This window comes from Aplysia californica, unplaced genomic scaffold (assembly GCF_000002075.1).
Source record: "Aplysia californica isolate F4 #8 unplaced genomic scaffold, AplCal3.0 scaffold00548, whole genome shotgun sequence".
Classification (NCBI taxonomy): Eukaryota; Metazoa; Mollusca; class Gastropoda; order Aplysiida; family Aplysiidae; genus Aplysia; species Aplysia californica.
This window is the reverse complement of record NW_004797818.1, coordinates 279,777-307,025: the sequence shown is the minus strand read 5'-3', so window position 1 is coordinate 307,025 and position 27,249 is coordinate 279,777. Positions and strand designations below refer to the sequence as shown.

The following is a 27,249-nucleotide window of genomic DNA, read 5'->3' as shown; positions in this document are numbered from 1 at the left end:
GAAAATAAGTGAGGAATTTAAAAACTTTGGTTGTGGTGATTGTAATGTTCATGCACATGTTTGATGTAATGTAAGCTTATTTTGAGATAAATGTAGTGTTTGAACAGTCCAAAAATATAATATTTTTATACTGCACTGCATGTCTGTCATTACAGTCTTGTGATGAAGGTTATTTTTAAATTTGTGTTCATTTTCATTTTTAGTGATATCATTATAAATCAGTGCTTCATGACTGTCAGTTCTTATATGTGCGAAACTGGATCTGCTCTGTAAGTGTAAGCAAGGCCTATAAAGTTATTGATTATAAATTTGCATTGGTCTTCTTCTAAAGGGCAGCCCGTCACTCAAAATGTTTTCCAAGTTTACTATACTATGAGTGAGAAGTCTCTTGTAGGCCTATACTATATGTTTTATAATTGAGGCTTGGGAACTGTAATAATAAATGCCTCTCTGTACAAAAAGGTTATCGAACTTCTGCCAAACCATTGTCATTGTTTTATTTTATTTGCTAAACTTTGTTCAGGGACCTTGTGAAAATGGTTCATCTTTTGCTTTTCCAGAGGCTGGTCTTGAGACTGCTCAGTTTCACTAGCTGACAAATAAAAATGAAAAAAAAAAAAGACTTTTATTTTTATTTTTTCCCTTTATTTATTTATATTAGAGCATACAGAATTCCTACTGCTTTTTATTTACCAGCCCTCCAGGCTTCAGGGCTTGCACAGCAATAGGCACTTCATCACAAAGGGCAACTGATTCACTCCTACGGGGAGAGCATCAGATTTTTTTAAATGGCTATAATATAATTAATAAATCCCCCCCCCCCCTACCACTTTTCAGACCGACATTCTGTTTTTGAAGGTTCGATTTTACTGATGGAAAGTTTTTTCTTCCTCTTTTTTTGGAAGGGGGAGGGGGGGTATCGAGTAAGCCTGCTTTTCTTCAGTTACTGTGGTATTCTTGTAACTGCAATCCCCTTGGGAAGCAGGCATTGGTTGCTGATAGGTGGCCAAACTGAATTTTCAGGGGAGGGGGGTCGGGAGAAAGGCTGTATACTTCAAGGTTAATGAAGACTTCTGGCTTTGCACAATTCTCAAAAATATCTTAAACTTAAAGCATAGAAGAAAACAGCTGAGAATCACAAAGATTAGAATAAAAAATTCCATAATGTTTATTCTTTAAAAAGTTTACAGTCTTCCAGTGTACATGTAATGGAATTTAAAGTGCAATATAACCAAGCTTCATGTTCTCAACACACAAAAGCAAGAAGCCATCAACACCCACACCATATCTCAAGGTTTACGTCAATATAAAAACATAGTATTCCTCGACTGTATAAGAAGCCTCTTCTGACCCATTTGTCCAACACCAGGAAGAGAGCTGGAGAAAAGTTCAGATCTCTCAAAGAATCACCATCGCACCAAGGCTTCATGAATTTAACACCATCATACACAGAACCATGAGCGGATAACACAAAAATTATCACTTTCACTTTCATAGATGCCAACTTTTCAAACAAAAAAGGAAACAGACTCCACACATGTGGAAGGCCCAAGATGATGGGCAGTGGCCAGGACCCCCCCATCCTTCACACACTTTCCTACATTCAATCATTCCATATTATGCAAGCCATTCGATAGACCTGCAGCGAAAGATTTCTCCAATTGACTTATAGTTTCGTTCACATTACTATACTCACAAATCCAGTCTTGAAAGTTCACAATTTTTTTTTCAGTATCAGCAAGTCCATAAGGAGCAATACCAGATGGCAGAAAATATGTAGGCCTATTGTCAGATATGAAAATGGATTTCTGTACTCAGAGACAAGATTTTCCAAAAAAATAATACACCATTCAATTCTTTTTAAAAATTCCTTTAAGGACCTATGGCTCTGTACATCTCTTGCTTGACAGCAAGAAGTATCAACATGCAACCCATAATTGCATTAAAAGCACGTAAGTATATTGCAGAAAGAACTGGTATTGTCAACATAAATTAACATAGTAAAAATTATTAACTGGTACACTGCTGGTATGTTTACTTTCCTTGTTCTGACAATGCAGCAACGAAGAAATTATACATGACAGTATTCAGAATAAAACAATATTCTTAGAATGTATTTAAATCAATATTTGCGCAGAATAATGGCACCAAAGAAAACCGTACCACTGGTCACAACAGGCTGAAAAAGGAAACAAGTGAGACTCATTGCAAAAACATTATTTAAACTCTGGAGTAGCTGGTACAATCTGGAAAAAAAACAACCAACGACGAAAAACACACACACATACAACCACTTTGCCAAGCTGGCCAGCAAAACATCAGTTTCTGTTTCCGAATTCCAATTCATACATTTTAACAATCCCCCTCCCCTCACTCAAGAACTCAAAAGCTAAGTAGGCTATCCTGTCCCATCATCTTTCTAATTCTATCTCCTCTTGGGTAGGGAAAATCAAAGAATCAACAAGTTTGTCATGTTCAAGAACTGGAACATTCTCTGTAAGCTGCTCATGAAACAACAACGCCACAGTTTTTGGAAGACACCCTGATTGATCACACTTGTTGAGGTATTGGTCGTAGTACCCTTTCCCTCGGCCAAGACGAGCTCCTTGTGTTGTGAATGCTAAGCCAGGCATGAAAATCAAATCCAGCCCACCTGTCGAAGAAAGCAATCAAGGAAAAACATTTTTCATTCACATGGCATATAAAGATGAGCAGATTTCATTTGAAAATATCAAAATTTCCACAGCCAAAGATATCACCGTATGTTTATTCCCCTTTATCATGCACTATAAGATTCTAAGCAGAATTTATTCAACCAACAAAAAAAACCCCACTCTGCAAAGATGACAGTTGTGTAATAAAAGTAAAAGATTCAAGTCACCGGCCCAGTAAACTAAAACTAAAACTTTTCTCACGAAACACTCTTTATGAAATACTTTTATTCAAACTTATTGTACACAATAATGCTGTGATATCCTCAGCCTCAAACAAAAAAAATGCATATTATATTAAAAACCAGTAGCCTATGTAAAATGCAAGGGACTATTAGGCCCTCTTTTTCTGAAATAACGCCAAAACATTATTTAATAAGTTGTTGCATCAGTAGTAACCAAATACAGAACTATAAAATTAAAAGGTTGAATATTGACTTGCTAGAAGATAAACTGACAAAAAAATGTTAAAATTGGAGTAGTGAGCTTTAGAAATACCCAGTACTCTGTGTTATTTAGGATGCTAATCCCCAAGAATCTGACCTACTTTCTTTGCTACATTACATGTTACAGACTTAAAGATGGCATTGGAACAAGGTATCACAGCAGTAATGAATGTAAAATTTATAGACTAGTCAACCTCAAAATTACAGAATGTACGAAAAAGTTATTGAGTCTTTACTGTAAGACTTAAACTAAACAGCAGGAAGGCTATGTTTCAAAACAGACCACTTATTAAGTCAAGTAAAAAATGTACATTTGTGATCAAAGAGATCATTAAAAAACCTACAGGTTTTGCATAAAAAGTAAAAGTTGAATCATACACACCTGACATATTTGCATCCTGCGATGCATCAAATTCTTCAGACTGCTTGATTCCCCATTTCGTTACTGGCAATCTCTCATAGGCATCCCATGATTTCAACGGTACCATTATCATTTCTGCTCCTTTGTAATTAGGGATGAAACATTCTTTACCATCTCTGAACATGGACTTCAAAATATTCAAAGTGCAGACCTCTTCTTTCATTGGAAGATAAATCGATATACGTTTACTCTGTGCATAGACTTCTGATGACAAGACCTGAAGGAAACAGTTGGCATTATGAAGAGAACACACATACAAATGAAAATACATATGTATGAAGAAAGATACATGTAACAATAAAAAATGTTTGTTACTCTTACAGTTACACACTGGCACTCTTGTTGTGTTTTATAACTCAAAAGTGTCAACATATATATAAATGTTTCCATAATTCACCAAACCCCTATTATTATAACTGACCCTGGGTGACAAGAGTCTAATTCAAATGTGTTTGAGTGTAGGCATGTAGTGATTTTTATTGGACAATGAAATACAAGCCCATTTAATGATGGATTTCCAGAATTGTTTTTAAGTTTTAGACAGAACACTAAAACAGAATAATAAGTGAGGGTTTTTCCCCTAGAAAACCTTCATCTTATCCAAGTTCAGTCATTACTGTCCCCAAGGTTCCCCTTTCCAATTTTCAATAAACAGGAATATCAAATTCTGTGCTATTCAATAACAGAATGAGAAGCTACAAAACAGATAGCATAAAATTTCAGAAGATTATTTTTTTTAAAAACAACCACAACATGATAAAGTTAAAGCTATACTGCGTATGGCTTGCCTTTCGTAAGATGATCAATGACTGCACACTTTTCTCATGGTCTGTCAGGCGAGCAAGTCTCTGTTTCATTTCCTTTCGCAGGACAGCTTTGGTTTGCTGAATGGTCTGAGACATGCTTCTTTTCACGGTTCTCCCTAAAAATGACAAAGCAATAGAAAGTAAAGGTGAGGAGAGCTAGTTAAACCATAAGTTATAAGAGTAATAAAAATGGAATGTCTGGATAAAATTGTATGCTTTGGCTTTGTGGGAAGTACATCTGCTACAGACTACAGGCCCACAAATTGGCAACGGGTGGTAGCTGAGGTGATGTAATTATAAGCATTAAAATTAGAATAATTCAAAAGGCCTAATAATAGTAGTACATGTAGTAGGTTCATAAAAGTGCAGTTGTAGTGGTGGTGGTGTGAGTAGTGGCTGTAGTAGTAGTTTTTTGTTGTAGTAGTAGTTTTTTGTTGTAGTAGTAGTTTTTTGTTGTAGTAGTAGTGGTAGTAGTGGTGGCAGAGTGAGAGAGTGCTGGCAAAAGAAGAGACAGTAAGTTAAGTTCAGTAACAATATTAGAATATCTACATATGTAAGTGCCCAATCAAAAACAGCAAGCTCACGACAGAACTTTCTTTTGAATACCGGTATGCCTATTTCATACACAACCATCATTTTTTGACAGGGTAGCAAAGAGATAAAAAGTAAAAGCGAGACCTTGAGTCTAGGAGTCTAGGGTCGGGCGAGTTGGTTGTTGCAACTTGCCAGAGCCAGAGCGTGACTGAGAGCCAGAGGCCAGCTGACTGAAGAGAGTGAGACTGTGTGTGAGAGGGAGAAAATGAACAGCTGACTGGCTCTACTGGTAATGCTGGTTGGTGGCTGGAAAGTTTGAAGTTTGAAGCAGTTATAGCAGTTGTAAAATGAGCACGAGGAGTGAACCGGAAATAAAAGTGCTGCAGTGCGTTTGTATCGTGACCTTATAAATCATGGCGTCTGAGCCGTCCCCTGACCGCTGTGAACAGTGAACCATTTACAGAACGGCTCCTTACAGAACTTAGAATCTAGAGTCTATTTCTTTAAAGTCTTCGATTATGGCGTCCAGTGTACGAGCCATAGTTGGCCTTTCATTTAGGAGCAGCTGTTTATCGAGAATTAATGTGCCTACTGTACAGTCTGTTCGCTATCGTAAACCTCGCTGGCTTCCTATTGCTGCGTCCAAGGAGTTTTATGTACGAAAACCAACTCCTATCGACCCTGAAGAGCATGAAGAACTGGAGAGTAGATACAAGCACTACCGGGCCACCGTAAGAGGCATCAGGTTAGACTTGCATTCTTACGTTAGTGCAGTGATTGACGTGTCTCCTGTTACTGTTTATAATTTTATATGTTTAGACCAAAAAATGTAAACAAAACTAATTTATGACAGTTTCACGGCGGGCTGCACTGTGACGAAGTTAGATCTACTGCCGCAAAAGGGGGTGGGCTGGATCTAGTAGTGTTCATTCTTTATTATGTAGACCTATTATACGCTAAACTCAGGCCTTGTATGTGTCATGACACTGTAGAATCAGACGCCCGTTTTAAATCATGTGGATGTTACTGGGGTAAATTTCTACTTTCACTCCAGCTCCGGCACACAGATTCACTGCTTTGTAGGTCAAACTGCTGTATTTTTTACATGAAGCTGCAGCGAGCACCTAGCACATCTCTGTGATTGGCCCAAATAATGAAATAATTTATTAAAATGACGTATTTCAGACATGCATCTATTTTTTCAAATCGTCTTCCAGTAGAATAAAGAGGGAATAAAACAGGGATTTTTAATCATTTCATGTTTGCTGAACTTCGTGTTAAATGGCTTCCTGCTTAACAAAGTTAACTATGTTAAAAAATGTAAGTTTCATTGGAAGAGTTTTTTTAGGTTCTTGTCGCACAACCACTTTTAATGTCTTTGGTCCTCATTATTTTGTCCTTCGTTGTGGTCCTATGCATTCTTTCTGTAGATCTAGTGGTAAAAAAATTGTTTTGTTCCTCCAGACATTATTTACGTCAAGAACTGTCTAAAAAGACTGTAACAACCAAAGAAAAGCAAGAGTTGGATGAAGCTGCAGAATTTGCATGGATGGAGGAGGAAGTCAAGAAGTGGAATCAGATGCTGGCTACATCAAGGTAATTTCATAAAAAGTTTGCTGTAAGCAAGTTGTATAATTTTTACACTCTCTTAGAATGGCGTAAATTCAACCATGTGGATAGTTTTAACTCACTAGAAACGTTTCGCGCTGCATTTGCGAGCACCAATATTTTCCCGAGAGGTAGTTCACTCACTCCCTGCGAGCATAAGTTTCCCATTATTTCCTCAGTAAAGTATGCTCGCAAACGTCTCTTTCTGTGCAGCTGACCTTTGTTGTCGCATGTTTGTCAGTACAATGGCAGCACGTTTAGTTTAAGTAAGAGTTTTGCAGCACTTGCAAAACAATAAGGTCATATAAATGCCGAAGATTAGGTGTTACAAGAGAGTAACAAACACTAAAAAAAAGATCAGGACGAGAGATGTTTGATAGGAAAGAAGGAGCAAACCCCACCAGAGCATCTGCCAACCACCAACTTGGCAGCATGAAAAGCAAACATTTTTCAAGTGCTTGACGACTTTGACAGTTCAGAAAATTCTGATTATGATATTTCAGACCATGGGGATCCTGATTTCAATGTAAGGGAGCATCAAAGCACTGATTCTGATGGAGAATGTTCTAGATCTAGACAAGGCTTTCTAATGCAATATTCCGCTTTGTCTGGAACCCTGGGTTTTTTTCACACTGAAGTGGATTGCACAGCTAATACATGAGGATTACCAATATCGATTACCTTCCTATTCATGAGTTTGAACTTTTTATTCATTTTGAAACCCAAAACACAACAAAAGACACACAAGGTTGATTTTTTGGGGTGTTTTGTTGGGTTTGTTGTTTTTTACTCAAGACATTACATCAAAAAATTTGGCAAGCAGCAAATTTTAGCACATCTTCAAAAAATCATTTCTAAAAATGCTATAAAAGATATTGTACTATTAGGCATGTTTAGATCTGTTATGTGTGTAAAAATGGGGGTTGTATGTCTTTGGGAAGGGTGTTGTTTGAAATATTGAAATACCCCCAAAATGCCAGTCTCCAGTGCGTGTAAACTGGAAAAAGGCAGAGTCGCCAGTGAGTTAAGAGATAAAAGCCTCATTTGAAGTTGTGAATCTAAGTCTGTTTTCAGCTGTCTTCATTTTTTTCTCCTTTGAGTGATGTTGAATGTTTTGGAAAATGCAGCTGTTCAACAAACACTTAACAACTGACTTGAGCTGTTTTGTCAACTCTTTTTACTACCTTATTTCTTCTATCATGCACACAATGACATTGTCACATCATTGTTTTCTTTCTCATAGTAGCATTCTACTAGTGGCACTCTAATTAAGCTCGTCAGTTTTTCTTTTGATTTTGAATTGAAAGATAGAAAGTGCATTTGTACGATTACAATTACATCTTGTATTTATGCAAAGAAAATTTAAAAGACGGAATATACAAATTGGATTGCACTCTGGCAGTTTGTCTTATAAAAGCTGCTCTGTAGGGAAAATGGTTTCCTGAAGATTCTGCTGTAGATATTTGCCTTGGGTCATTATCACATTCTACTGTCTGGCAAGTTTTTTGACTGCTCTGCTTTTTCAATTTGTGACGTGACAGGGAACAAAGACAATCTGAAGAAGAAAGACAGGAAGAAGAACGTCTCCAACATGTGATGCAGCAAAAAGCTGAGGCCAGACTGCAGAGAAGCCTTGAGGCGGAGAAAATCTTACAGCAAAATAAGGTATGTTTGTACTCTTTGAGTCTTTGAATTTTTTTCTTTCTTTTTTTTTTCTTGATTTTTACTTTTTTTTTTGGCTGTGCAGGGGAACAGCGATTGCTGATGTCATTTTACCAGGGAACAGCGACTAGCATTTTACTATATTTCTTTGTTACAATTTATCGTTGTGTAATCGCCTACATATCAACGAATACAGCTAGACCAGTTATGTTACATTTCGTCCTCGATTTTCAAGTTTAAAAAAGGGCTTCGTTGGATAAAAGACTGGCTTTAGAAAAGAAGTTTGTTCACCCACACTGCCGTTATGAGATTTTTTGTTTTGTATTGGTGCGTGTGCTGTTATGTTTTTTTTGGTTTTTAATCTCAAAATTTTTTGTTTTTAATCTCAAAGTTTTTAGTTCCATCTTGATTAAACTTAACTGTTTGCTAAACGATGTCCACAAACATTCGTTGGATCTGTAGGTCCCTACATCTCAATAAAGAGAATAACACTGTCTTTCCACCAAGTCTTCATACTGTACATCTGTGGAGTGTTGCTGTCAAAAGTTTGATCAATTTTGAACAAAGTTCTTTTGTACCAGTAATGAAGATTTTTTTCCTAATTCACACACTTTGGCTGGAAGAAATGTCTATGGTTTTAGTGGATAGCAATGGGAATATATATATAAGTTTGTGAGAATGACACATGTAGACTGTGGAATGGACATAAAGGGTGAATTTTGTACTGATTTCTAATGTTAGGTACTGTATTGAAACAGCTTTAACAATGCCTAGAGGACAGGAGCACTGCAATTTTTGGTGCTCAACCTTTTCTTGCCATGAAGAAAGGGAATCAGCATATATATATATATATTTCTACTTCCCCAACCCTTGAGACATACAACATCTGAGTCTAAATTTTAAAAATCTTTAAAGACACATTTAATGACATCCTTTTTAAGTCAGTAGATTCATGTTCAGTACAATGTTATGTAAATGTCTATGTATCCATTTATGTATTTTGTGAATTGCAGTGTATATATTATTTTATTCTCATTTCGTGACGATGTGTAATCGTGAGCGTGTGATAAGCAAGTAGATGTGTGTGTGTGTGTGTGTGTGTGTGTGTACGTGTGTGTGTGTGTGTGAATGTGTGTTTGTGTGTGTTTGGCATACATGTGTGCATGTTATGTATTCGTGAGTGTGTATGCGTGTGTTTGTGTGTGTGTATATGTATATGTGTGTGTGTTTGTGTGTATATGAGTGTGTGTGTGTGTGAGTGTGTGTGTGTGTCGCGTGCATGAATATTTTTCTTACATGCATTTATGTAAAGCGCCTAGAGCTGTGTTAACACGGGAGTGGGCGCTATAGAAATGATCTTCATTATTATTATTATTATTATTTATATTCTGACAAATTTGCAAAACATGTTTTGTTAGAACTTCTGCGTCAGTAATAGAGCTAACATACTTTGATCTACTACCATATTTTGATCTATTGTAAAATATGTTGGCTATTTGGTGATGATGAGACATGTATGGGTGTGACGTGATCATTTTGGCTCTACAGAGCATTCCCACATTTTAGTTTTTTTAGGGAATTTTCAAGACTCTCCACTCTACTGACTCAGTTTTATGGAACTGAGTATTATAAAATTCAAAAGTCACCTTTTTCTCTAAGAAACTTGACTTTAAACCCACCCTATATATAACAAACAAGACAGAAAAGAAGGAAATTCATGTGTGCTTCCAATTCTCTTAGTGTGTTATTTATGTTGTTCCATTTTCAAATTGTTTTCTCAGGCTTCTGCAGTAAATTTTGTTACAACTGAAAACCTTGAGGAAGAGATTGAAAAAATGCTGGACAGCAGAAGTGACTACAACTATGCGATCACAAAGACTGGGGACATTTTGCCAGGGGAAAATCCCGCTGTCTCGGAGAAAAGGGATCAACAAACTGTGAAGAAAGCAAACACTTGATGATTATTTCATACATTTTCGTTCTTTGTTTTTTGAAATGCTATGTGTGTCAGTTGTTTGACATGTATGAGAGTGATGTTGATAGTTTGAAATAAATGTGATGGAAATTTGTTTCTGTGTCTATTTATGTTTTGTTATAAGGGCAAAGTGTACTCCATCACAGAAATTTATTTGGGAGTTCCCTCTTGAAATTCTGGAAGTCTTGAATATATAACAGCCCTTGGTCTGAGTGAGAGATTCACTTTGTTACTATCTCTGTTTTGTCTATCTGTCTTGCTCTTTTCCAGCACTAAATAATATAAATTTATAGCGCATATCCACATTCTGCAGGATGCTCTCTGCTACTATTATTATTATCACCCCAGCAGAACTTAGTAGACTCAGAAACATTCTGGGCTTCCTGGGAAGCATACAGTGCAAGCTGTGAGTTACACGCACTCCTCAAACACTAAAAAACTGACAAGATCTTTCGCCATCTATAGCTGGGTACCCATTCCCACCTGAGTGAAGTGAGGAAAATTAAAGTGCCTTTCCCAAGGACACAACATCGGGCCCCTAACAGGATTTGAACCCTAAACCTTACAGTTGCGAGTCTGAGAGCCTAACCAGTAGGCCACCTATGCCTCAAATGGCTTATTGTGCTGAGGAGTGTCTCCTCTCGTTACTCATATATGAATACTGTCAAGTTACTATCTTAGTTCTATTTCTAATTTATAAAGTATCTTTTGGAACTTCCCCCTCATGATCACCTTATTTGGAAAATTCCTTGATAGATATATTTATTGTATGCGAGTCACAGATACTGCTGTGCATTCAGTGACCAGCAGGTGAAATAATTCCACAACTTGTGACTATAGATGATGTTGCCTTGTCTGCTGACTTTTCTCTTCTCTTTCCTGCTGAAACATTGCTCAAGACCTTGGATCATGTAATTTTAACAAGTGTGTCTTGTCTGCCTGCCACTTCTCACATGACAGCCTCTAGTATTATTGTTATTTATGGGTCTGATGCTCCCGCAAGCACAGTGTGAGTAGAGGGTTGAAGGGCGCCACTGTTGTGTCTGTCTGTCTGTCTTACATTTTTCTCAGCACTAAATTTATTTCACATTATTGGTGGGTGGTTGGTGAGTGCTCTAGTGTGGTTACCTTCTTCTTTTCTATGAAACATCTATCGTCCTTATCTACCCTTCTTCTTTTTTATGTTTGTTAATCTCTTGTAACACCTCTAATCTTCTGGCGCTTATATGACCTTATGCAGTTGCAAGCGCCGTAAAACCTCTACAAAAAAAAAACCCGCATTATTGTGTCGATTTGCTTCTCTTAACTCACACAAGCAAACGTAGTGAGTCTGTTTAACCCTATCTGTACGCCATGGGGTCATTTTCTACGCCCGGGGTTGTATTCTTCACATTTTAGAATACTTCTAGTGCGAAGATCTCTTTGAAACTTTTAGCATTCCTCAAAAAATCATTTTGACGGACTGCTAGCTATGCAAAGTGTATTGGATTAACCCTTAAAACCCTATACCGCTGGTAACCGCTGACGCCGTATTTTTCTGTACCGCTGGTAACCGCTGGTCGACTTTATCGTTTAATTCCCAGTGCTAGAAACAGGGGATGTAACTCCAGATGACTCTGTCACGAGCAGAAAGTACAGATAATGTCATGAGAGCAGTTCAACACCGAAAGTTTGGGAAATTTGCGAGTGTTTAAGAAAAATTAGTCACTTTTCGCTCCCAGGCCCTTCAGGCCACAACATTTTTGACATTTTTTAAAATCCTAACCAGACCCCAAAAATGATCTCCCAGTCGGATATATCGATAAATATGACAGTTGAAAACGATTGCAATGTTCCGCATAACATCGATGGTGATCTTGACGATAGTGGAATTGGCAGGGGATCACCATTAAAGCTACCAGAGGCTAGATCTACGGCTGGGTCTAATGATACTTTGACTGAAGTGGAGTCGGAGATCACACACAAGACTTAAATCATAGAGTTGGTCCTAAAAACCAGTGTTTTAACCTTTTCCCCTTTTGTTCAGACTGTGCATTCATACAAAAATAACATTTTCAAACTTCAGTAAAATCTAACAATTAAAGACACAATAATGAACCAACCTAATTTTTTCTAGTATCTCAATTTTAATTCAGGATTCTAGGGAGGTGTGAAAAAAAAGAATTCAGGGTTTTAAGGGTTAATGAGTAAATTTCCTTTTTGGAAAGTGGTGACACATAGTTCCCCACGTCGTATGGATACGATAGTACAGTGGAACTCGGATTCAACGAGGTCGTTGGGCCTGACCTAAAATCTCGTTGAATCCGAGTGTTCGTTATAGCAAACACGAGGTTTTGTGTAGATAATTACAGGCACTGAGCAAGTTATGTATAAAGAGAAGTCACAAGTAGTGCCTGAAATGCCTGCATATTATGAGCTGTGTAAAAAAAGACCGATTCGTTCAAATACACAAGCCTGTGTCATCTCGATTGTTTACCAAGAAAAAGTTGTGTTGCTGTGTAGAGCCGAGCATACGGCAACTTTTGATTCCATAGACCAGCGCACAATTCATTATACATGTAGATCTACGTCAAAACTAGCTTATTATTGTAATAATGATCAGTTGCCGAGGGAAAAAAAGACTGACGCGTTTGTATATATGCGACGTTCAACGCCCGGACCGCTAGTGCCCCCCTCCCCCTCCCCGACACGCACACACAGCCACACGTGTGCAGGCCGCCCATCCGACCCCGACACACGCCAGAGTAGACACGTACACTTGCCAACAACACACGTGTAGGTATTTAAAAAGGCCGCTGATTGGTCGCATGCAATCGGCTACGTGAATAATGGTTCATGATGCAGGTGCAATGGATGGTTTCTGGGAATAGATAAAGTTTGTTCTGGGAGAAAAATGAGCGACGCCATGTCTGCGGGGGCTGTTCACCCTGGAAGCGACCTCGTTGAATCCAAGCTCGCTGATTTAAGTGCTCGTTGAATGCGGGTTACTTTTATTGATTTTAAAGAAGGAAAAAAACAGGGAATCTATCTCATCTCGTTGAATCCGAGCTCGTTAAATCCGAGTTCCACTGTAAAACATGACGTTACGGAAAGGGTTAAGTAGTTGGACCTCAATTTTGCATCTATTTTAAATGGTTGGGACCCATGAAAATTCAAAACCAAAGTGCAAGAACAGCATGGTGGGATTCAAAGCATTGTGGCTGGCATTGCAAGCGAGTATGATTTTCACCATCTGAGCTCAAAGTCCTTTGAATGCTAGGGGAATCAGCATGTATAAAATACATGTGATGGTCTGTTCATAGGAATGTGCCAAGGCCTTGCCAATATAGATTATGTGTCAGTGTATGATATGTTTAGATACTTGGCCACATGTTAGTCATGCCACGTTAAATTGTCCCAACATTCGTTGCTGGAAAACATAATTGGATTTAATAGTTCAACTTTTAGTTTGTTAGTCTTTCCGGGTGAGGGGGGCTTATAAAAACTCTTTGCTCACCAGCAGAAAATGCAACTTTTCTACAAGTAAATTCATCACATTGAGCCTTAAAAAAATGAGACATACATCAATACAATTATAATAAGAACTTTAATATGCCAATTTTTTTTTCTTCATCTTGACAACTGGGGCAAGTAAGCACCCTGCAGTTACAATGTAATATATGTATTGGTGTCAAATGAGACAATAGACCAGTGCAAAAGAAAGATCAAAGAGATACGAAGAATACACCCACCCCCCCAAAAAAAAAAATTAGGAATGTGGTCTATTTTCATGAAATTTAAAACTGAATAATGCATCACCTAACTGCTGTACACCTGTACTTGGATGATAATAATAAAAATCAAGCTGCTGACGGGATTCGAACCCATGACTTTTACGTCAACAGAAATATGTTTACTGAGTGATCACCTGTGCTTGATTATAGTACAAGTCGTATAAACTATATAATGTAACAGACAAGCCAAAGGACTCTGGGTTGCTGGCAGATTACTGTAGTCTCTACACTACATTAATGCAAGCTGTAAAACAAATTCTTTGCTGTAAATTAGCCTGTCTAAAGGCAAGCTCGTTTCTCAAGCACTCATAGTTTTGCAAAACAATGAGGGAAAACTTGCAGTTTTAGACTTGTACTTGTAGGCACTCGTGTAAAGCATTTCTCATCAGGGTTATTCTAGAAAACAAGATATTTGGCATCAGACCTGCATGTACCATTATGTCTAGTACCATTCCTGTCCACCGTCGATGGGTACATTGTACATGTACCAACATATCTCTTTTGACAATCTACAACCAAGCATTTTTCTCTTCTCATGTCACACTCTTGCAACTTTCTCTTGCTTTGTTTGTAAAAATTTATCCAAAGGAGGTCATCATAAGAGTAATTAGATCTACGTGTATTTTCCTAAATAAGGAGAAGTGACAGTGTGACAGCAACATTTGGGAAAATCTAGGGAAGTGCCAATAAAAATGTCCTATATCATTTCCCTTGTGATAAGACTGCAGATCCATAGAATATCAATTTTTTATTTATTTGAAGAATTGATGGCAAATTATTCATAATTTCACATGGAGGGTCAAAGCCAGGTCTGAACTTTAACTAGAATTGCTCCTAAACCATTGAAAATAAAGGTAAACAACTCTACGGCCACTGGGTTGCTGTTGTGTGATGAAACAAAATGCGTTTTTTTAAATTTTCCCTGTAAAATATGCTCTGCTGGTGTTAGTCTGTCTTATCACAAGTCAAGTGCGACTGTATATTGAGCAGGTTCTACTACAACAATAAAACAACAGGATGAAACAAGCAACTAGATCAGAGTACGTGATGGGGCAGAGTGCAAGTGACACACAATTATTAGGCACAGATTGATTGTTTTAGTAAGAATTTTACGGCACTTGCAACAGAATAAGGTCATATATAGTGTCGAAGATTAGAGGGGTTACAAGAGAGTAACAAACACAAAAAAAAAGGAGGGGAGATAAAGACGATAGATGTTTGTTAGGAAAGAAGAAGCAAACCACACCAAAACACCCCCAACCACCCAAAGGCAGAGATTATTGTCTTGTAAAAAAAGAAAAGCAAGAACGGGTAGAATGCAATATCAAAACTGTATTAACACAGACAGTAGTGTAAATTCACAAGCTTCAACATTGTTAGTGAAAAATAGAAACATGTATTTTAAGTAAGAGATCTGTTTACTATACAGACAAAACATGATAAAAGGAGTCAAACTTACACACAGAATTAAACACCACTCAAATAATTTCAAAAATAGCTATGCATCTTTTTTTCCACCAGGTTCTGAAAGTGGAATGTAAATCACAAACTGAAACATGAACACATGTCATGTACATTTATAGTGTACAGCAACACCCATTCAAGAGAGAAATTACAAAACAAGAGTCATGGGGGGAGTTGGGATGACATTTTAAAATTATGCTCTGATCTTGTTTCTTTTAATAATGGATATTTTTAACTGTGTATGTGGGATTTTTGTTTTAATTCTATGCTTCTTCGCAACACAATATTAAGAGGCAGGACAGCAACAGAAGCCACATGACATGGGGAACTAAAAGTATGTCAGAGTGCACCACCGGACAGTCCACCATCTAGAACAAAGTAGAAAACGAGACAGGGTGCAAGAGACAGTGCTAGTGTCCAAAATGGGGCACGCTGAGAGTGAGGGTGACAGCTGCCAGTGTACATGACATTATGGCAAGGGGAAAATGCTGACACTTGTGAAGATGAAGATTAGCCCCATGAAACGAGGAAAGCAACTTAAGGCCGGAAATTCCAAAATATGTAACTAACTGGGCCCCCTTTCCATGAAAGGAATGATCGGTGCGTTAACATCAACTGAAAGTCATTGGCCTACTATATTTACACTCTACAGGAATGAAGCAATAAATCTTGAGAGAAAAGAGTGTGGAACAGTGGGCATGGCTAGTGAACGGAAACCTCACTTGTTTACAATGGCATCTTAGAAGATGGACTTTCCCAAGATTAGATCTAAACGAAACTAAAGAAAAACTGAAAATTAAACTACAGTGACTTCAGGCTCCTCAATGAAACTGAGCACTCTTTAAATGATTCTGAACCACCATTAATTTTGTCAAATTTGAAAATTAAGTGGTTCGCAAGTTCTAGGCGATGAAAGTGACGAATTTTCACAAATATAATATGTATAGATGATGCAAATACCAGTGTAGAGAGTTATCAGTTACAAAATCGGATCAATCAACTTACAATAATTCATCTGTGACAAAAATAAGGGTTTTTTTTCTTAGACCCTACTTAGTTTTGGATGTGGATGCATGTGGTGAGCGCAGATTAAGTATGTGATGTCTTCCAGCATTGCAAATGTGTATGTTTTATGAAGACAGTATTGGCAGTAATGATGAGTAATGGCAGTGTTAATGGCCAACGATGCTGAATCACCTTGACCCACAGTGGTAGATACCGATTAGTAAGGTAAAATAGGTTACATTTATCAAATATTTGCAGTACAGACTGCTTTGTCTCAGATTTGACAAATTTCTAGTTTTTGGAATAATAATAATAGTAAAAGTAAATAGCATTTGTATAGCGCATGTCCCCACTTGAAAGCAAGCTCTATGTGCTTTACACTATATAGTTACCCCAGCAGACTATAGAACACTCAGAAACATTCTCAGCTTCCCGGGAAGCATACAGTGCAAGCAGCTGGTTAAGCGCTCAAACACTAACAAACTGACAAGATCTTTCACTGTCTATAGCTGGGTACCCATTTTCGCCTGGGTGAAGTGGGGAAAATTCGTGTAAAGTGCCTTTCCCAAGGACACAACGTCGGGCCCTCGGCTTGAACCCCCGAACCCGCAACCTCACGATTACAAGTCCGGTAGCCTAACCACTAGGCCACCGACGCCACAATAAAAGAGTTATCTTCCATTTCAGTTTCAGAAAAAAGTTATAACTAAAGTCAGATACCAAAGCTGAGACAAACCAACAAATAAAAACATAAATTTATATCTCTACAAATTTTAGTTTCAACAAAATGAAATAAAACTTTTCTTTTTTTAGGCAGAACTAAATGATTCCTTCATATTCATACACATTTATCAAATAAGATGAAACTCAAATAGGTAGCCAAAAGGCCACACAAGAAATCTTAACTTTGACACCAATAAAGCTTAGGAGAACTGGGTTCCATTTTTTTCAAAAGTATATTTGAGTACCAAGTGTAAATCCTTGCTTTGCTTTAGTTTCCGAATAGTTAAGTAGGGCCTATCAATTTGAAAGGTAAAAACCTGCTCACAGTAACCCCACCTTCCAGTTTGTAATTTTAACAACATCAGAGAAACGACAGACAATCTTTGAAAATCTCAGGTATGTGACTTCATTCTGGTTGCCTTCATTTCACGACAAAACATTTTAAGATTTTAAGGTACATCAGTACAAGTGTATCAGCCATTAGCATCAGAAATGGAAAACACATGTTAAAAAATACAGCTCACTTCCTCCCCACCCTGTTGCTACATTGCTAAAAAGAGAGTAGATCAACAAACACAGCTCTGTTTCCTCAACAGAACTTGATCATAGATTCCCTGGTTTGTCCTTTTGCCTTAAGTGATTACCCGTAACGTTGACAAACAGACATGACAAGTGAACCAAGATATGTTCCACTGTTAACGACAGCAGAGCAGCTCTCATTCCCCCAACAGCAGACACAGAGACTGAGAGCACACACTTAGATCAGACACCACGAGGTGAAAACTGAAGCCTGGCTCAATCACAACAGCAATGCATTCTTTTGTTATAAGAATGCATCTATTATACTTACAAGAAAAGCTCATTCAACTATCTACAGTTAGTCAACTGTATAAATAAAACTTTGATCGGAAAAGATAAAAAAGAGGTAAAAAAGTTATATGTCCCGTATCAGAGTGCTGAGCAGTATAAGTTTCTCAAAGGGTCACAGACAAGTCGAGCTGTACAAAGAATGAAGTATGGAGATACAGAAGGTTCTGCCAGCACCAGCAAGAAACAAAAGGAAGGAAAACCTAAACCAAAAGAACTATTTCATTTTCCACTTCTGAGCCATACAAGAGAAACAGTAATATACCACAAAGCTTGAACAGAAGGTAAGAGCACTGAAGAACAAAAGTCAAGCTTAGTTTGGACTGGCAAAGGCAAGGGATGCACAAATGCGTAGTTTGGATTAGCAAAGGCAGGTGATGCACAGATGCTATCTTTGTTCTCAGGCAAGTCTGTTAAAAAGAAGTCAAAATCGAAAAAATGAACATGGGTTTTTGTGGACCTGAAATGGTATCTGATAGTGGACAAGAATGGTCTGTGGCAAATACTGTATGATGGCACTAAATTGAATCAGATAAAGCTGCTAGATTTTTTAAGGATCTTTTTCTTCAGTTCCAGCGGGTACTTCTTCGGAGGGTGTGGTCTTATACTTAGATAAGACTTTATCCAAGCGTGTGATGAACAAGTCCACGTCTGATTTAGTCATTCCAATGGCCCCTGCAGCAGTGAGGTAAGCACACGGGTAGTTGTCGTAGTGGGCGCCAAAGTTCTTGAAATGGTATCCACTCACTCGATTGTCTTTACCAGGTGCAACAACTCTGCAGGTGAGATAATGAGAAATCTTAAAATAAAAGGATATGGATACACAAATTTTCTCCATAATTCAAAGGTTTGGGGGGAGGGGGGGGAGGAGATAAAGACATGGTAAGAAACTGTAGACAAGTCAGGAAAAGATGTGACTCCTTTGCCGCCTTAGCAAAATAATCCTGGAAGCGTGGAAGGCAGGGTAGTAAAAGGACAGCGAGGAAGAGAAGACTGAGAAGAACTTGGAACAGGACAACAACAACTAGTTTTGTTCAGTTCTAAAAGGCATTGGTTTAAAGCCCTAAAAGTTTAAGATAAGCTTTTCCACTTGCTTGCTTCGTCTGCCTAAGTCAAATTATATATATATACATAATAAGTGCTGTTCAAATCATCTAATGTCAATTCTCTTCTTTGCTATTTTTCAAACGTGAAGTTTAGTTTTAGTAAGAGTTTTATGGCACTTGCAACACAATAAGGTCATATATAAGTGCCGAAGATTAGAAGTGTTACAATAGAGTAACAAAAGCAAAAAAAGGAGGAGAGATAAAGACGATAGATGTTCGATAGGAAAGAAGGAGCAAACCACACCACAGCACAGACAAACCACCCATCACAATGGAATTGGCAGACACTGACAACAGTGAAATATAAGAGCCATGCAGACCAGTCAAGAAGATTAAGTAGAACTTTTCTAACCCGTTTCTCTGGAGCTCACTGAGCACTCACCGCGTCCCAGAGACAAATCTTGTGAAGAGCATGGAACCAATCTGTGTGGCCTTCACTCCTGTGGGGTCGTCTTCAAGACTTAAGGTGATTCCTGCATGAGGGACACACAGTACTATAATTGTTCATTTTATTTTATGAAGAGTTTTACAGCACTCACAACTCTAATAGTTCACATAAGTGTTTACTGTACTTACGACCTTAGGGCATGCATTAAAATAACATTGAGTGTGTATCTAGCTTACGGTTATTATTGTTTATATTGCTGCTCATTTATATTATGCATGTGATTGTAAGCCTACTTGTGTGTGCATGTGTGTGCACGTTGTACGTGTGTGTGTGTGTGTGTGTGTGTGTGTGTGTGTGTATGTACTCGTGGTGGAACACCAAACCAATGTGCCAGGATCTGGACAATAAAGATGTATCTTATCTTATCTTATCTTAAGTGCTGAAGATCAGCGGTGTTACTTGAGAGTAACATTAAAAAAAAAAAAAAGGAGGACAGATAAGGACAGTACATGATTGACATGAAAGAGGGAGCAAACTACACCATACACCCACTATAACTGTCCAAGGGTTTGTAAAGATAGCCGGTACAATAACTTAGAGTGGTCTTGTCATTTCTTAACTAAAACCACTCAAAATGATACATGATGGCAACAAGGCTCTTACATTACACAAAGGGTTCTACAGAAACTGTTAAAGAAAGCTTCCAATTTGACAGGCTCAACTCACCAGGGATGAGAATGTGACAACAAAAACCAACTTTGCAATATTACAAATGAACGACTGTAAAAAAAAAAAAACGTATGTTTTAGAAAGGATCCCTGTCACGAAAGGCAATAGTTGGCTGAAAGCATTTTTATGCCAAGCAACTTGTATATTTATTTACTGATCCAAGACTCTGATGTCTTCAACAAGACAAACTCACCTAATGAGATTGGGTTGTTCTTTGTTTGTAAAGTACGTTCACCATGTCTAGCTGCACATTCTGACAGCGATGACGACAAATATGAGAACATTTGCTTGCGTTCATCGAGCAGTTTCTTGTATCCACTTGACCCCAAGGACAGCAGAGTGATGAGCAGGTCTAGAGATGGCGTTGCCGATGCTCTACCTGAAAGTACATGAAGGAAGATAATAATTATGATAACAGTTGCACTTATCATATAGCGCATATCACGCTCTACAGCATGCTCTAAGCGCTTTACAACCATTATTACTCCAGCGGGCCTTTAATCACACAGAAGTATTCTCAGCTTCCCAGGAACCATACAGTGCAAGCTACAGATTGCAGGCACTACAATAACACTAACAAACTGACAAGATCTTTCGCTGCCTATAGCTGGGTACCCATTCCTACCTAGGTGAAGTGAGGAAAATTCATATAAAGTGCTTTTCCCATGGGTACAACATCCAGTCCCTGACTGAATTTGAACCCATGATCTTGCGGTTGAGAGTCTGAAAGCCTAACCACTAGGCAATTGACGTCACTATATGCTAGGTACCTCATAATATACTGGAGCTCAGAGATCAGGAAAAAGCTGATATTGACGAGCAGTCTCTCAGCCAAACTACAGTAGAGAACAACTCATGATTAAGTCCCAATCCTTTCTCTATTGAAATTAGAAAGAGTTACCATTCAGAGACCAGTACTAAGCAAGAAGAAGCACCTGGATACTAAGAGAAGAGTTTTCTATCAGATGGACCACTCACAGTGATCAGACATACTGTAATTAACGAACGATGAGTCTCGGAAACATTCAAAATTTGTCCTTTTCTACCTTAACCTTTCAATATAAAGTTCTCTATATTAACATGTCAGAGTCCCATTTCTGCCTTGTCATATGAGCTGACAAGGTAATGTCCACTACATTGGTACAAATAAGTGGATAATGTCAAACTCACATAAAATAAAACAAAAATTCCAGTTCTATTTTTATGTTACTCTCCACGAAAAGGTAGGAGTAAACCACGATAAACATTAAAACAAACCACGATAAACATTAAAACAAACCACGATAAACATTAAAACAAACCACGATAAACATTAAAACAAATCTGCTTTAGGCAGGCTTGACTGATGTGACAATCACTCTTTGACCGTTACCTGGATACGACTTTCCAATTTCCTCAATAAACTTCTTGTCAAAACCAGCAATAATAGCTCCACCAACAGGAACCATGAAGTTTTTGTCTGTGCTTTGAACAAAAGCATCGACCCTCCCGACCCGAGCAGCTTGTTGAATCAAATGTGTGCACTTAGACGACTGTACTCCGTAAGCATTATTGATGACATGAGGAACCTCCTGTTGTTTGCACAGTTTTCCTACCTCTTCCAATCTGAAGAAACAAAAAAGTTATTATTGTTTTAAAACCACCTTTTATGCCAAGGCCCCTTATCATCCCTAAATTGTGGCGTAGACTAGATCAGATTTCCATACATATACATTACAAAAGCTGTGTAGAAAAGCTTCTGCTAGTTACAATTCAGGTTCAAGCCATTGAAGTTCGACAAATTTAGCCCAGAATAAGAAACATATTTCATAAATTAAATGCTAGTATTATTATTGCTGCAACCAATAGTATTAGAACTTACTCCTGTGTACATTATCTATAATTTCTAAACATACATGTATTAGAAACACGACATTTAAAGAAAAAATTTAGTCATTATAGTGGAAAAGCAGACAGACAATGACAGTTTTTCAATAGATAATGATAATTCCCATAGAGGTTTGAAAAAAAAAGAAAGGAAAAGAGCCCAAGACAGCACAATTGAACACAGAACGTGTTACCTGTCGGGCACTCTTGGGGTGAAGCAGCTGGTTGTGGTCATAACACACAAAACATTGTCGGCCCCGAGATCTTCGATCTTTTGTTTGATGGTTGCTACATCTGTTCTCAGTTCATCTCCCTCAAGGCAGTTCTCTATAATCACAGGCTCAAATCCTATGGTGAGGAAATAAATATGAAGTTAACTTTCAATGATGTCAATTATACAATCAAATAAGAATGAGAGTCAATCCATTGTTCTTACCTCCAAAACTAAATATTAAAAGATTACATTTATGCAGGCGCCCATGTGCTGTCCACAACAAAAACAAACGCAACTTCTTATTCAGAAATTTTGAGAGTACTAATAAAGATAATCATGCATTCGTGTTATAAATCAAGACCTAAATCCCCATTGACAGGAATATGTCGTACGTATCAGTATTCACCAGCATAAACTTACAAACATGTGTCCACGCTTACGATTTTAATTTACAAAATTCAGGAAATTTCTGGAAAGAACAATTCACAATAATGACACATGGAACCACACACTGATTGTTAACCAAGAGTAATCAGATTCAATGGATGTTCCAGTTTTATCAATATCTATTAGTGTTTAAGTGTCAGAAAGCAGATAGAGACAAAAGGATTCATGAAAAAAAGAGCAGACCAGATCAATGTATCAAGTAACCACGTTACAATACTCCTGGTGACTGGGCATTTAGCCGCAAGTCACAAACAACTGAAGAATGAGTGAACTTCCATCTGCTGGAATTTTCTGTATTACAGCTTCACGAAAGTACAAGTACAAAATAATCACGGAAAATGGAAACAGAATCTTGGGTGGGTCTCTAAGGGTACCTCTCAAACTTGCAAAATAACCAAACAGGTGAACCGAAAGGGGCTAAATGCTAGAATTTGTAACTATTAACAATAAATTCGTTAAGTGCTGAGCAATATCACAAAGTAGTGAGAGTACAGTACAGTTGTTCCCGTATCCGATGAGACAACTTCCTGGGCCTTTGACATATTGTAGTAGGATGGCCAGTTCCTTTCCACGCCGTCTTTACTTCCCCAACTCCGAATTCAGGTACCCATTCATTACTGCTGGGCAGGCAGGGATGAGAGGTGAAAAAAATTTGTCTTCAGAGACGAGCGCACTGACCCCTCCGCCACATGAAAGAATAATGAAAGAGACAATTACTTACCAGCCGTTACGATCGACTTAAAGCAAGACTTCTGATCAATCCGAGGCCACAAAACATACTTGGCCTTAGGTCTCCTTTGCTTTAATGTTAGCATACACAAAACAAGGGCCATTCCTGTTGCCATGGGAACCACAAAACACGAGCTGGTTGACTGGATGCCTGGGAACACAAAATCAAACATTCACCATCACAATGCCGGTATGTAAGTTTTTTGTCCTGTTTTATTTAAGATGCTGTGTGTCACAACATATTTTATGAAAGAACATTTAGATGACAAAAATGAAAATGTAAAAGCTCCTTCTGTTGATTTTAGATCCACTTTGCTTCAACAAAACCAAGTACAAATGTCACAGCAGCAAATATAAAAATATGTTTATTTTCAGATGAAAAATTTAAAGTCAGCACAAGCAAGGACATGTGCAGAGAAGTATTTTAACTGAAGTCATTAGCAGTCATCTCTTCAGGATCATCTGGTCCTTAATTATGTGACTTAGGCTGTACAACTTTGTCATCCACTGGCAATCAGATGGCTGAGATGTCAAAAAGATGTCAGAACCCTGGTGTCAAATGCTGTAGTATCCATCTAAGATCCCAGTGCTTGGGAATAAGGAAAAACAGGGGATCTTATGCAAATGGGATCTTAGCTAAATCGAACACAAAATCCGGATGACTTATGGTTAGACCCACAGTTGGTAAAATGATTTCCCCTTACTTTGGAATGAACTTACGTGACCTCTAGGTATTAGTAAGTGTGTTTTCAGAGGCAATATTATAAAAATACTAGAATTCGATTCACCAATTAGAATTTCAAAGAATGAAAGGCAGGCTGACTGCCTACAGATGACCATATCATGCAAAGGTGATTGGACAGTCCCTGAAGACTGGAAATTCAATCTGCACCAGCTATATTTTGTCGACATAGTTTCATGTCTGTTTTCTTATTCTTTACAAAAATCCACTACTTTTCCAATCCCAAGGTAAAGGGGGAATGAGCAGGTAATAACAACTATGTCAAAACCAAAATTTCTTATCTTACAGGAAAAAAACTCATACCACTCAATTTAATGGCATCCAAAACCAAGCTGTTGGTAAGTTTCATGAGAACACTGGAGCCAGCTGCTTTGGGCTGCACAGCAGTTATATCACCTGAACGTCCAATGCCATGGCCCAGTCTAGAAAGAAAACAAAATGGGAACCTATTACAAATTGTGCAACACTGAGCCCTCTGAACAAATCACACTTATTAAAAATCTAATAAATTTTTACTTTACCTGGAAAAAAGAAAGGCATTGAAAGAGACTGAGCTAATCAAAGAAAGGGACACCAATTATAAGCATGCTGGTTTACTTATGCAAATAAGCTTCAGACTTCCAACATTTGTTTTGTTTGTTAAAAGTTTTTATGGCACTTGCAACACAATAAGGCCATATAAAAGTGCCGAAGATTAGAGGTGTTACAAGAGAGTAATGAACACAAAAAAGGAGGAGAGATTAAAGGATGATAGATGTTTGATAGGAAAGAAGGAGCAGACCACACAAGAGCATCCACCAACCACCCACTTCCAACATTTATCAAACGGGTTGAAGTTTTAACCACACATTTTTATTTGTTTGATTTAATGACACAATAGAATTATTTCCAAACAGAATATTATCAATAAACAATATTTCATCCCCAGTTAAATTTTGCAGTGAAGGGTGTAAAGAAAGGCAGGCACGCTCTCTTTATAATTCTTGAAGTTTTTATTTAAGCAAAGATTTTTACCGTCTTGTTTTGACATTATATCACAGTCACATTTTCAATCACATATCAGATGATAAATCCTAATCTCTTTCACAAAATATGGTAACGCAACCTGTAATGTCTCTTTGCCACCAACTGTGAAGCAATCCGAGCCTCTCTTTCACCAACACCGCAGTTGCCGGGGAAGTTGTTGCTATCCATCACCGCCAGTTCTTGGAGAAACAGCTCTATCGTCTGATCGTCCCAGCCATCCTCTGGAATTTTTCTCTGAAAATGAATAATAATTTTTATATTGAATCCATATGACGCATTCATGTCAAGGGTATCAGAAATAGTTACCTGTTTCTACAACAATAAACAACCATCCAAGATTTATACCAAAACCAAAGTATCTTCTCTGTCATTGAAACAACTTCAAGAAAAGTAAGTGAAAAAGAATTTAAAAAATAGAACAGATGTCATGAACAAAAGTTTCCATATCACCGAGACAAAAAAAACCCCAAAACGATAGGTACATTTGATGATTTGTACTAAATAGCACTCCAAACTCACATGTTGCAACAAATGTTTGATTTTGTGTTCATGAGTATTCCTTGCTTGGGCACCTTGTAAGACATAATTTTCCGGAACCAGCTTGCAGCATAAATCTAACACCTCTTGATTCATGATGAGTGGATTCAAAACTGAAAGAAAAAAAGGAAGAATAAAAGTAGATCATGTTAAAAACTATAACATGACAAAAAATGTTATTCATTTGAAATGTGTGTTAACAAAATTAATAAGAATAAAAATAAATGGTTATATTCAACACATTGTTGCATAAACTTGTGTCTTTTCAAAAGCCTTCCCAGCCATGTTTATCTGCGTCATCTTGTAACTGGTCTTGACTTGCCGTTACCTTCTGTTGCTTATCCCCAGTTTCTATTCAACAATGTCTTTGTTTACGCCATGTCTCTCTTGTAGACATCTTTGTACAAAATATAGAATGAAGTCTGCTTTTAAACTGAAATCTGCCTCTACATTTTTTCGTTTTAGCCAAGGTTTTGGTCTAACGAGGTCACTCAGGGTTTTTATTTTCTTCCCTAAACCTCAGTTTTCTGGGGGAAGAGCCCATGCACAGTGGGACCAAAAATCACCTGTACAGTCAGCAAGCGTTGGTCAAAACCTCACAACTCCCAAGTGCTATCCTAGCCTCTCTGATCCAGGTACCGATATGTGTCAGTTTTACTTATCCACTGCCACCAGTGCTGGCACCTCATAGATTGTTTGACCTAAAAATAAAAACACTGGAGTGTCTCCTTAGTTCCCACACTTAGCCCCACCCATCAGGGTAATAAGTAGAATCAACCAATGCCACCCTCACCTGCATCTATCTTACAATGATTTGAGGAACTTTTTTGCTCCACTGATAAAATCAGGCTACAGGCATTGGTTAGATTAATTTCACACCTCTGGCTCCCAAGAAAGTTCCCTTGCTGGAGCGCTACTTGAGTACTTTCACAAGCAATGGTGAGATTTCACACCCCCATCCACACCGCCCTGACCAACTACATCGCTCAGGACTCGATTGCCCCCAAAATGCACCCCTTCCTTCCACTTTCGCTAGACAGCATGGTTTAAAGACTAGGGTCCGTGGAACCAAATTTTGGGAGTTTGTTTCAAATTAGGCTTCTTGAGCCAGCAAAGCATTTTCTGTCTTGGACAGGTTAAAACCCTTGAAAGGGAAGGAATTTCTCTTTCCATTTCCAGGTTGAGCAGGTTTCCGTTTTATAGAGAGGTAACTTTATAGGTTTCTGTTAAGGCAGGTTCAACTGTAATTGATAAAGCACACAAGAACCTGGGCCTTGTGGCCCAGTAGCATGATACACATTATAGAATCTAGTCTCAAGTTAAAGGACTTTAAGGCCAAGACTAAGAAGTCGCTCCAACATGTGATCATTCATCTGACTTTATGCTTACATTCTATTTTGTCATCTGATCTCACCCTCCTCTTCTAATCAGTACAAACTAATTTCATGAAGTACCGGTGAGTAGCCAGCC

General features: G+C 38.0%; 3 protein-coding genes across 4 annotated transcripts in view; 1 reads left to right on the top strand and 2 right to left on the bottom strand.

The window, feature by feature from the left end:
- Positions 1-1,731: 1,731 nt before the first annotated feature.
- Positions 1,732-5,251, bottom strand: LOC101857357 (5-formyltetrahydrofolate cyclo-ligase). The gene is made up of 4 exons (XM_005106652.3): positions 5,063-5,251; positions 4,367-4,500; positions 3,540-3,795; positions 1,732-2,653 (listed from the first exon to the last, which is right to left on the bottom strand). The coding sequence occupies exons 2-4, from the start codon at positions 4,478-4,480 to the stop codon at positions 2,412-2,414; spliced, it is 612 nt and encodes a 203-aa protein (XP_005106709.1). The 5' UTR covers positions 4,481-4,500; positions 5,063-5,251; the 3' UTR covers positions 1,732-2,411.
- Positions 5,252-5,303: 52 nt separating this feature from the next.
- On the top strand, positions 5,304-10,257 carry LOC101857137 (28S ribosomal protein S26, mitochondrial). The gene is made up of 4 exons (XM_005106651.2): positions 5,304-5,663; positions 6,383-6,514; positions 8,068-8,191; positions 9,970-10,257. Exons 1-4 carry the CDS (start codon positions 5,437-5,439, stop codon positions 10,144-10,146), a joined length of 660 nt encoding a protein of 219 aa, XP_005106708.1. The 5' UTR covers positions 5,304-5,436; the 3' UTR covers positions 10,147-10,257.
- A 6,743-nt stretch (positions 10,258-17,000) lies between these two features.
- LOC101856918 (O-phosphoseryl-tRNA(Sec) selenium transferase) overlaps positions 17,001-27,249 on the bottom strand; it is an 11,096-nt gene continuing 847 nt past the window's right edge. The window contains exons 2-10 of one of the 2 annotated variants that reach the window (XM_035971963.1): positions 25,762-25,895; positions 25,322-25,476; positions 24,520-24,638; positions 23,467-23,625; positions 22,279-22,432; positions 21,591-21,823; positions 20,412-20,597; positions 19,484-19,574; positions 17,001-18,771 (exon numbers count right to left, since the gene is read on the bottom strand). In XM_035971963.1, coding sequence (XP_035827856.1) covers positions 18,546-18,771; positions 19,484-19,574; positions 20,412-20,597; positions 21,591-21,823; positions 22,279-22,432; positions 23,467-23,625; positions 24,520-24,638; positions 25,322-25,476; positions 25,762-25,875 — 1,437 coding nt within the window. In that variant the 5' untranslated portion in view covers positions 25,876-25,895 and the 3' untranslated portion in view covers positions 17,001-18,545. The remainder of the gene's footprint in view (positions 18,772-19,483; positions 19,575-20,411; positions 20,598-21,590; positions 21,824-22,278; positions 22,433-23,466; positions 23,626-24,519; positions 24,639-25,321; positions 25,477-25,761; positions 25,896-27,249) is intronic. The other variant, XM_035971964.1, reaches the window with a different exon arrangement.